At 44.3% G+C, this 11685-nt stretch overlaps 1 protein-coding gene across 1 annotated transcript; it reads right to left on the reverse strand.

Annotated features, from left to right (window-relative positions):
• Positions 1-381: 381 nt before the first annotated feature.
• Positions 382-3005, reverse strand: IL22 (interleukin 22). The gene is made up of 5 exons (XM_075491611.1): positions 2802-3005; positions 1943-2008; positions 1703-1846; positions 1419-1484; positions 382-1001 (listed from the first exon to the last, which is right to left on the reverse strand). Exons 1-5 carry the CDS (start codon positions 3003-3005, stop codon positions 888-890), a joined length of 594 nt encoding a protein of 197 aa, XP_075347726.1. The 3' UTR covers positions 382-887.
• Between the last annotated feature and the right edge of the window lie 8680 nt (positions 3006-11685).

The following is an 11685-nucleotide window of genomic DNA, read 5'->3' on the forward strand; positions in this document are numbered from 1 at the left end:
CCACACACTCCCCACTAAGCTCTGGCCAGTGATAAGTGGAAATTTCAGCTTATGGTGAAGAAGCATGTCCCCAGACCAAGCTTGCATCCTTTCTGGATACAAGAATACAGCCACTGGCCCAGCAGCCCCACAGGCACAATATGTGTCATCTCCCTTGTGTTTGAGTAAAAGAGAAAAGCTCTGTAAATGGCAATATTTGAGGACCAAAATATTTATTATAATAAATTAAAGAGTAAGCATTTATAAAACAATCCATTTGCATATAAATATCACACAGCAGTTTTAATTTCATAGTTCACTTAAAAGCCTCTAGTACTGCTTCATAAATACATTTCCTTGGATATTTTTCAATTAATCTATATAAATAAAAGTACTGTATAATTATTACTTTAAAATAAATTACCATTAAATAGGAATGACAAAAATAATTTCTGAATTAGTCTGAAATACCAACTTTTCAGGTAAAGGTCAGAAGGGGGCAACATATGCAAGAGAGATTTCCAAGTAAAAGGCTCGAAACATCCTGGCTACCTTCTGGCTATCACTGCCTACCTTGACCAAAGCTGATTCACAGGTGTCAAATCTCAGTCTATAAAATACAGAAGCAGTTGCCTTATTCCAATGGAGATCAGGAGGACAGGAGCACGCCTTTGAAAATAATTAATGCCCTGTGTTGAAATGGAGCTGCAAACACTGTCCTGGAGTTTTCATTTTCAAAGAAGGCAGCAATATGCTTCCTGTCTGTGCCCACCTAATTTGCTATTTTTGGCAGAGGTAAAAAATATACTGCATCTATGGGTGTAGGGCGGGGTCCGCAATAGTTAATCAATTTGAGTTATAGCAAGAGTTTTTCAGAGATATCTCCTCAAGCCTGATCTGAAATTCTTTCAGTTTTTCTTCTTGTTCCCTCCCTTCTTTGGGGCATCTGTACAGGCATTTTCTATGTAGTCGAACAGTAAATCCAGTTCTCCAATGGCTTTAGTCTTTCCATTCTTTCCCAACTAGAAAAGAGCAGAATGTAAGTTATAGCATCTCGTTATTTCTCAGAAAATTGAAATTAGCCTTGTCACAGAAACTGAATCAAGAATTTACTCTTCTTATTCTCTCAAGTAGTTCTATTAAAGTCATTATACCATAAGACATAAACTAGCTCATTCAAATCCAGTCTAGCATATACAGTTACCTGCAACCTGATTTCTGAAGGACAATTTTAAATTACCGTAACACATGCAGAGAGTTAACAGGACAAGTGAAGGAGGGCTGGAAGTGGAAACACCACTAATCCCCTCTTTAATGCCCCTGCAGGCTTCGCCTTCTAAATAATCTCCAGAGTTTGTTTCATAATTAGGTCAGCCTTAATCCAACTCAATGACTGGGGTTTTGAACTGCTGTTTTTAAATGTTGGGAAAAAAATGTACCTGCTTCAATTTGTTCTTCATTTCTTCCAGGTTCTTTTCAATGTGCTCTCTGTGTCCTGAGGGTTTCTAACAAAAGAAAACATCCAGACATAACATTAGCAGCTGTATGCAACAATATGTTGGGTTTTTTTTCTTTTTCACACCTTTCTATCAACCTCGAGTTTGACATTTTTGATCTGAGGTTTCCTTTCATATCACTACCTTTTGCCGCTGTTTGCAGCATTCTGAGATTCAGGATCAGCGACAAGAGTCACGAGAAAGGAAAGAAACCCAATGCTACTCACACATCCCCTCAGCTCCAAGGTCAGGGTCGCCAAGAACTGTGCCACCTCCTCAACGTACGGGTACTGGTCCTTGGCCTCGGTGAGGAGGACATCTTCCACTACAGTCTCCACAATCTTCTTCATCATGTAGCAGCGGTTGTTTTCCTACGTATGCAAGTAAGAGGTCACGTTAAATCATGGCAAGAGATCACCAAGTGCTGCAGAAGGATGCAAAGAGCAGCCTCCTGGTGCAAGACTTACCTTGACGTTAACATAGAGCTGCTGCCCAATGAGCCTGTTGTCCGTGTCCTGGTCCAAGACCCTGGCCTGAGAGGGAAAAAAGGAAATGTCAGGTGGGGATGGGAACCTTACCTAAAAATTAGTAATAAACCCTAAGGTTTTCATCAATAATAGTGCAAGTGAAATGAGGGAATGAACGCCATAGATAGCCTGTTACAGGTAGATAAGCTTGGACGTTGTGGCTGTTTCTTCCCTTAACTGGGTGAGATTCAAGGTCAGTATCACTGGAAAAGAAATAAGCAGAAGTCTGAATTCCTGTCCCCCTCTTAAATGTCAGATGTCGTAGTGGTTATGATGACTAAACCAGATGCCGCAGGTGGCCGACCTCAGGGCGGCCCGCAGCGCTGCTGGGAGGTGCTGCAGCACTCCGTCGCATGCACCGGGGACACCCACCCATGGAAAGGGCAGCCATGAAATCTGCCCAAGCAGAGCACTGTAAGGTGCCTGAGGAGCTGCCCGGCCATGGCTGGAGTCACGGGCAGGCCCAGCTCCAAATGGACTGGGCAAACAGAAAAATGTAAGCTCATGTTTTACAATTGTCCCAGTCTAGCAGCAGCCACTCGAGAGGAGTTGTGCTGCGCCAGGGGCTGCCTTTCCCTTGGGGAGCAGGAGCAGGAGAGGCAGCAGCTTCCCCCGGCTACACAACCAGCAGGCAACAGACCCGCTCCACACGCCCAAGCTCTGCCTTACTGCAAATGCACGGTTTTTTTCTGGAGAAAGGCATGAGAAAGACAGAGGAATGCCGAAGGCGAGAAGCCAGGGCACTGGCAGAGGAGGAGGTCCTCAGATCGTGCCACGAAGGACACGTGGGTTACTGTACCATTTTAGCCAAGGTGTAGGTGCGATTCCTGATGTGGGGCTGCTGGAATCTGATCTTCCTGAGCCTGCAGACATGATGGTCAGTAGAAGCCAATCCTGCCCCTTTCGGAGGCAGAGGGCTGGTGAGAAGAAGAGGGAGACAGCAACAGCAGCAGAAGACGACCCATCCTAGGAAGCTCTTGGTCAAGGTCTGCAGGGAGGCCATGGCTCACGATCCAAAGTCGTCTGTCCCAGCAGGTTGCAGCTGCAGCACTCAGCACTGATGAGAGAGAGCAGTGTTAGCATCAGGGAGAGTGGGTAAGGCAAAGTGAGAGAGGCACAACGGCTGCAAGCCTTACCTTTGCTGCGATTCTTGATGTGCTCTGCAGGAGGTGAGGTGCACCTTATATAGGTCCACCGACATCTCTCTCAGCTTTTTTTTTTCGGTGCTGGTGGTGAATTAAAAATGACATCAGCAAGTCTCTTACTTTCCAGTATCCTCTTCTGAGAACTACCTAACCACCACAAAACCCACAAATACAACTTCAACGCCATTGTAATCTTTAGTTTCTTATAAAATAAACCAAATTTTAATGCGGGGCAAAGCAGGGGCTTTTAACAGGGCAGGAATCCTAAATTCTTTTTGCATAAAAATATTTGAGAAGTTTATGGGTTCGTGCCTTCTGCCTTGATTGTAACACACTAATTGGATTGGCAATTTGATGGCAGATAATGTAATTTATATTAATTTTTGTTCATATTCTGTGGCAAAAGACTGGTGCTCCACTGGTGCTGGCTGTGGTCAGAGACTGCACCAGACCCAAAGCACTGACCGCCTACAGTTCCTGCCCTGCCAATACCCTTTCCCACACAGTGTCCCACTGGAGTCACCAGCCGTCTGTCCATCACTGTGCAATCCTCTCTGAGAGATCAGAAACTGGGTAGGACCAACACTGCATTTATCACATCCCTGATCTCCAAATTCCCATTTTCCAAAAAATTATCCATATTCCAGGCTGTAACTGGGGGTAATGACCAGAGCTGTGGTCATGCACTTACTTATCCAGGTGCTTTCCATGTTCCTGACCCTGCTCTGCTAACGTAAAGGCAGTGCTGCATCTTCAGTCTGAAATATTACACAGGGTGCTAAAGGGAAACTGCTGTCTTTAGAGAGTAATTTGCAACCCAGCTGAGATGGTAATGCATGAGGACACAGAACCGGTACAAATGCAAACTCCTGGTTGTCTAATACCCACAGGGCACACAGGTGACAAATGTGAGAAATCGGACCTGGAAAACCAAGGCTTCAGCTCTGCCTCTGAGAGTGAACAGGGGCACCCCTGGGGCTCGGCTTCACCCCTCATGACTGAGGTTCCTGGGACAAAAGCCATAATCAGCCTTACCCTGTGGGCTGAAATGCCCAGCTCTTTTGCTTATACATGAAAGGAAGCAGTTAAAGGCTGGCGGGCACCAGGTTTACACTTTAGCCTCCCCTGATGCATCCACAGCACAAATTCATCTCTCCGTGCCTCAGTCCTGCCTCGGTTGCCCTCAGATACCTGCCACATCAGCTATGCACAGCTCTGTACCCTTGAAGCTGCACCCCCTCACCCTGGAGCCATCATCACCACGTCCCTTTCGGTGCCCCTCTCAGGGTATCCCACCCATTCCCATGCCTGGCCTCCAACAGCATATCCTGACTGCAGTGGGCAGCAGAAAGCAAGTCGGGACGCAGCATGTCCACAACCTGGTTCACACCCCAAATGTACCACAAAGCTATTCAAGAACATCTTTATAACTCTTTTCCATAAATTTTTCATTTGCCAGGCTAATGGGCCCAGTGGGGGAACAGGTTAATGAGAAGATGGGAGGCTGAGTTATACTTAGTCAAAAGACAGACGTTAAAGATCAAACTGGGAGAAATCCAGACAGAGAGGCTGTTTTGAAGGATTGGCCTCCCCTGAAGTGCAATCCCATGAACTCCTCTCCAGGTGTTAAACACAGTCTGATAACCAAAGTCTGCTTCTAACTGAGGTTTCTCGCACTTCTCCACCAGCTCATCCAGCAGAAGTCCCAACCCTAGAACAAAACCCGTGAATGGGCATTCAGACCTTGCCTGAGGGGGGAACGCAGCCCCCCTCCTGGTCCAGACCCCCTGTCCTCCCACCCTTCTGGATCCCACCTCTCCATCCCTTTGGTCACTTACTCTTGTCAGACACGGATCCAGCTTGCCTGACCTCTTCTTGTGGCTCCGATGCCATGGAAAGGGTTTGTGACCTGGGTACGCGGGTGCTGTGCCACTCACATCTGTTCAAACTGCTGCGAGGAGCCCACCTGGTCCCAAGCTTCCCACACTTCCTGACGGATATTTAAACCACCTCAGGCAGAGGGATGAGGAATTAGATGTTGAATCTTTCTTCTGCCCTCTTTTATGCAATGATTACAGGATCTCTTCTCTCTGTCTTCTCTAGTATTAGAAACCATACACTGGGACATACCTATTTTCATAGAAAATGTTAAGTTAGACTTGATAAGGCTCTCTTTCTCCCACCTATGTTGTAAGCCACCTCTCTCAGTCATACTACTTTTTGGCTGTGCCATGATGTCCTCCTCCTGACGCTTTAAAAAAGCTTGATTTCACTTGTTTAGTTTACCTCCCTGCCTCTGGTATGACACTGAAATGCTGAAATGCCCATTGTAAGTTTGTTAATTCATATTTCACAAATTCCCTTTTTATGACATTCCTAAAGCCTTCACATTATTTAACCTTTTGTTTGCAGTTGTGAGTTATAACAACCTATCTTCCATCCCTCTATCTTGCTGTGAGTACGGTCCAGCCCAAAAATGAACATTCAAAATCCTGCTGGACGCTAATTTTAGCAGACTGTACGGTTCCCCTGTTCATCAATTCACTCCCGGCATCTTCCCAACCACCTTCCACCAGAGGACTGCTGGTCCTGGTTGTACCACTGAGTTATGGTATAGCCACAGTCGTGGCTGTAGTTATTCCCTGTAACATGTCAAGGTAATTTATTTGCAAGTGGAGATATGCCTCCTGTTCCCAGGGTCTGCTATTCCTGTTACGAGATTGCATTGAACAAGGATGTGACTAGCACTGCTATCACCTCTTCTGACTAGCTCACCACACCCTGGGTGGGAGATACACGTCCGGCATTACCTCCTATGGAAAGATGGGGCTAAAAACCTGCACAGTCCTACCACTGGATCCTACTCCAGTCCTCAGTTGAAGTCTAGAGGAGGAAGAAGGAATCGGAGGCTTTTCCACTGCAGTTGAGGAAGAATTCTCTTTCTTCTTGTTTGAGGAGGAAATACAATAAACTTCTGAAAAGTAAGGGCTTGAGCCAGCACTGAAGGTGAACCTTGGAGAAATTGCTTACCTTGACACCCCTCTCCAGACAGGCTACCCTGAACTGCAGAGCTGGCAGAAGAGATCAGTGGAAGGAAAGCTGCATTTAATTTAAAATGTGGCACCCTGGCTGAAACCATCACTGGTGGGTCTTACTTTGGGGAGAAAATATAAAGTGGAAAACCTGCGTCTGAAGAATGTGTCTTAAAAGAGCAGCCTTTCTCACTAATTCTTTCCTATGTTAACATTGTCGAGTATTCTAGCAAGTGGTATGGGAACTGGTTATTTAGTAATTTCTCTTTGAGCCTGAACTACTGATGTCTTATAATACATGGTAGTCCCAAGCTTTTCTTTATAAAACAATGTTCTCTTGGGGAAAAAAACTGAAAAAAACCCCAAACAAACAAAAAAACCCACCCCCCCCCAAAAAAGACCTCTCCAAGGTTGGGGGGTCGGGGGGGTATTTTTCTTTTTAATTTTATGACTTCTTGTAGGTTTAATGTTATTTTTAATGTTTGAGGGTAGTAGCACTGTTTAAAATGCAAAATTCTTACAAGAAAACATACCCGCTATGCTTTTGTTTTAATTAAAAACTACCAAAACCCTCTGAACTTCTACAAAGTACCCTCTGCATTGTTTTTTATGCATAATTAATTTTTTAAAATTTTGAAATTGTTCACAAATTGTATTTTCTCCCCAGCGCCATCCCAAGAGTTAAACATCTATCCTATCATTGACCTCACCAATAAACTTCTAAAGTGTAATTACATGGAGTTTCCCTAATTCATTAAGAAACCATAGCGGTTGAATATTCTCGACAATGACTTCTTGACCCATATTGAAGACAGAGGATTTTCTGAGGAGGACTGGAACTCTACATCACGTCTGCCTCAAAAGCCACAGACACTTCCTTCTTACTTTGAATGAGGCCACAGGTGAATAACCAATACTGTACTTTGATGTTCAGCTGTTGTGTACCATCACCAGCACAACTGGTGTGCAGGAATTTTCTTCAGCTTTAATACATTTTCAGTCAGCTAGGATTATATTGCATTATTCGGAACATCTTCAGGACTGGACACTGGGATTGGACGCTGGGCTAGAAACATTGTCAAGAGTAGGCATGTGGAAGAGCGAGCCGGCGTATCGTCCTCTTGGGTCTTTTACCTGGCGATGAAATTCTCCCCCCTTAAAACATCTGTACGAATGGACCACAGGTCACATAGTGCCGAAAACTGAATAGGCAATCTATCTGGAGACATCCTCAACTTTCTACTCACGCTCATCCCCTTCACTTTGTTCCAGCTCATTTGTGAGCTAGTTCATTGTGTTTTATCTCCGTTCTTCTCCACTTTTGCCTCAACTTTCAAGCTTGAAAAGATTAAAGCAGACTTAAAACATGTTTCAGCTCAAGCTCCAGCGGAGCCTTATTTTAGTCAGCTCTCTGCCCAGCAATGAAAACATCAGTAATAGAAGTTGATTCTTCTTTATAAAACTTGAAAATAAGCTTTTCTGTAATTCAGCCATTCATTATGGAAACATGCTAGTACAGAGGCAAGTGTCTTCTGGGCATGATCATTAAGAATGGCAGAAGGGATTCATTTTCTATGGAGGAAATTATATCAACACAGATATTGGGAGAGGACATATAGCATTTGACAGTTATATTTTTGCTTTTTTTATGACAGGTTTGATGTTGTGTAAGACACCGTGAAGCTTTTGGAAGAAGTAGTAGTATTATTAAAATTGCTTAGCCTGGGAGTGTTAGGCAACTTTGGAAAAGACTCGTGTCAGATCTCAGTACAGACACTGCTGACTCAGACTTTTTGCAGAGGATGTGCGATTCACCTACCTCCCCTGACAGTAACACTTTTCTTGCACAGTGAGTAACACATTTCCTCTGACAGTAACACTTTTGCTTATATGTCTGATATTTCATCAAACATTTTTGTTTCTGACCTTCACTTGGTTCTGTTACATAATTTCTGGGTCTTCTAAGTGTAAGATGCTATATAATAAACTTCATAAAATTGGTATTTCTTATCATAAAAGATCTAAGTGGAAGGGAACTAATTGTTCATTGTGGTCTCAATTTTAAATTACATTCTGGGACAAAAAAAACTTGGTTTAAATAACTATATTCTCTCCTCAGAAATACTGATGTAGTGGAGCTGCAAGAGAAAGCCACGCAGAGACACGTTGAGACATTATACAGATACTACTGACATTACCACTGCTACTCCAGGACCACTGATGTGGTAACTTTTATTGCAGTGCCATGAGGAGTCAGTGATTAATATGAAAACAAACACACAAAAAAACCCCAGTGTCAATGGAAGTACAATAGATGTTAGTCCGGTGGTCCTGCCTCTGCAGACAACTGCTGCCGACATCAGCAAAGCATAAACAAAAGTTTTAATAAGGCTTGCTGACAGGACCCGTCACTTAGCTCACACAGATGGGAGAAAAGGTAATTCAGACCATTTCAGTGCACGCAACCTCGTGCCGCCAAAGGCACCGCTATTAACCCTTCCACCAGATGGCTAGTTCTTTTAATTCAGAGTGTAAAATCACTCATGTGTTATGCGACCCTGTCACTTTATATAGTGACCTACATATATCCAACTATGTCTTGCGAATAGTCAGATCAGGTGAAGTGAAACTTCTGTGCTTCCTGTTAATGTGGTGTGGTTGCACAGCAGTGACTCAGTGACATGGCAAAGTGGAATTACTGACATAGTGTATCTTAAAGAGAACCACTCTAACTGGGAACAGAATTTTGCAAGCTGGTTTATAGTCCAAAATTCAGTGACAACAGTAACTCAGATTAAGAAACAGCCCCGGCATTATGCACCTTGATTTACCAAGCACCATCAGTTTTATCATGTAATAAATCCACACCATCTTGAGTAGTTAAATAAAGTCATTTTGAAGGGACGCAACATTATCTAAGGTGAAGTCCTTGTGCCCAGACACTGCCCATACACCAGCAGTTGCACTGAGGCTCTGAGCTCAGCATCATCTCCTGAAGGTGAGCCCCTGGCTGCTCAGTTAATATGTATAACAGGGCTGCTAGAGAAGGAGATGATGGTTCCCATGTTGTTAACAGTCGTCTTCTAGATAGTATCCGTCCCTACGAAGTCAACAGCCCTTCCAGCCCTTCCCCGGCCCGAGGTTATGCTATTGCCCATCTCCCAGGAGAGCCTCTGAGTCAGCGAGTTTCCTGTTGGAGTGGGACTATTGTCAAGAATGTGAGATTTATGGGGCCAAAAGGAGACCAAACAAAATAGCTACAGCCTAGCAATAAGGATGCTGTTTTCCTGGGTTATCTGTTTTTAGCCGCATATCGTGTAAGCTAAAATACGCAAACAGGCTGGGGCCGGCTTCCCACTGGAAACACAAAGAGCGCGCTGCTCACAAGAGCACTTTCTGGGAACTCACGGACCCACTCCAGCCGGGGGGCACCAAGCCTCAGCAGGTTTCCCCTGGCCCCACAAGAGACCTTGGAGCAAGAGCTGGGCACCCAGCTCTCCAGAACAGGGTGCATCCGCAGATGCCTGTACGTGTGTGTCACACCAACCCAGCGACCAGAAAGGGACTTAGGAAGGGAGAAATCCAGAAGTACAGCCTTTCTGCATCCTGTCAGCCATTCCTATTCTACTTCGAGTCTTGAAGTAGGTGCTTTGGAGACAGCCCAGCACATGACAGTATTAAACAAAGTCACCTGGAACAAAAACTGGTTTTTTAATATACGTATACACATACATGTATATACATACACAGACACACATGCAGTATGTGTGTACATCAGATATAAAAACAGTTTAAAGGAAAAGCTTTGAGGCCCACTCAAAACCTGCACAGGTCACTGCCTTAATTACCTCAGGAAAGGTAAACTGGCATAGATGTGAATCAGTCACATTTACAAAGCTGATCCACGCTTACCGGAAGACTTTATCAAGACCTGTGAAGGAAGTGGGGATTGAGAAGCTTCAGTTGTCCTTTTCCCCTCCACTGAAGAACTGTCTGCACTAAGGAGGATTTCCTACCACGACTGTACCACCAAACTCCCCCTGCAAAGAGCAAGCTCCGACCAGCAAATGAGTGCTTTTGCTCTTACACTTTTATTCCAGCCCCATGAATGGAATAAACTGATCCAACAACAGATGTGTAAGCTGTAAACGCTATCAGGCCTTGCTCGCCTTCCCAAAGGACTGCCGCTATCCAGGTAAATTTTGTGCGGTTCTCAGTCCTCCACCCTAACAAGATGCTGCAGGACCACCGAGTGCCGTCCTTCACAGACAGGCAACAGGCTTATTATCTAGCAAGACGTGAAGGCTTTTGAGAAGCAACAGACTGGATTCAAGTCTCCTCTTTGTGGGCTCGCTGGGGGAATGCTTTATTGGCAGGAATACTGCGTAAAGGAAGGCCTTTTCCCAGCTGGCAGTGGTCAGTGAGGAAGAGACGGCTGGCTGGCTTACTTCTACAGGTGGTTGAGAGCTGTGAACCCCCAGCAGCGAGATTCACCCAGCAGGTATACCCAACTTGGGAACAGGAGCTGAAGACATTCAATTCAACACTTACTGGCTGGGTCCATTATTAACATGCTGGTTTTGTGAACCCTGACCTTAAGTCAACAAGCTCCCAAAGCTGTTTATTTCTTAGATATATCTCCTATTGGCAACTGCCTTCCTCCTTGTTTATCTACTTGGTCTCTCCACTTCAAGGCTTCCAAGATTTCCTTGACAGAAAACAATACACATTCACTGTACAGCACGCATTTGTAATTATTAATAAAGGGTGCACTTTTGAACCTTTTTTCCATGTTCAGCTTGCTGGAAAACACAACAGGAAACATGTCTGAAGGTTGGTCTGAAACATTCAGCAAAACAAAACGAAAACCCCTCTTGAACTAGATAAACAATAGCAGAAAGCAGACACAAAGAATTCTGTATCTGCCTTGAAGACTACAGAAGACCATCCTTCAGCTTTGCACTATCATTACTCAAAAAAGGTATTTTGTCTACATTTCCCTTAAATAGTTCTGTCCAAAAGTAAATTCAATTAGAACATTTCAGGCAAAAGCTAAAATTTGTTCAGATGGGAAATAATGTCATGATGATGCGTGGGACACCAGGGGCTTCCATTCTCATCTCTAAATGGGGTTTGTACCCCCACGCAACAAAAATGTCTACCTCCTTTACCACTTCTATTGTCTCCCTGGCAGAAATCAATATACATGTACCATACAGCACACGTGTAACAAACTCAGACCTACCCAGATGCACCAGACTCACAGGGCAATACTGTAAGCAAAATTGGCACATATGTTGTTATAATGTCTATGACTTGCAGGCCTCAAAATCAGGCCTGCACAAAAACTCTGACAGAGCTATCAGATAGCCAGGAATCCCAGGCAAACCTAGGGAAAAAAAAAAAAAGATTTAAAAAGAGGACACCGTTCATAAAACTCAAATTACAGGTACCACAGAGGAGAAGTACTGGATGATGAGAGCTCTTGGCCATGAGAACCATGAGA

The sequence above is a fragment of the Mycteria americana genome, chromosome 1 (genome assembly GCF_035582795.1).
Source record: "Mycteria americana isolate JAX WOST 10 ecotype Jacksonville Zoo and Gardens chromosome 1, USCA_MyAme_1.0, whole genome shotgun sequence".
NCBI classification, from domain to species: Eukaryota; Metazoa; Chordata; class Aves; order Ciconiiformes; family Ciconiidae; genus Mycteria; species Mycteria americana.

Coding starts and splice junctions, on each gene's coding strand:
- IL22 (XM_075491611.1), bottom strand. CDS start 3,005: ATGGCCTCCCTGCAGACCTTGACCAAGAGCTTCCTAGGATGGGTCGTC. Junction 2,009..2,801: donor CCTACACCTTGGCTAAAATG/GTACAGTAACCC, acceptor TTTCCCTCTCAG/GCCAGGGTCTTGGACCAGGA. Junction 1,002..1,418: donor TGAAGAACAAATTGAAGCAG/GTACATTTTTTT, acceptor GCTCTTTTCTAG/TTGGGAAAGAATGGAAAGAC.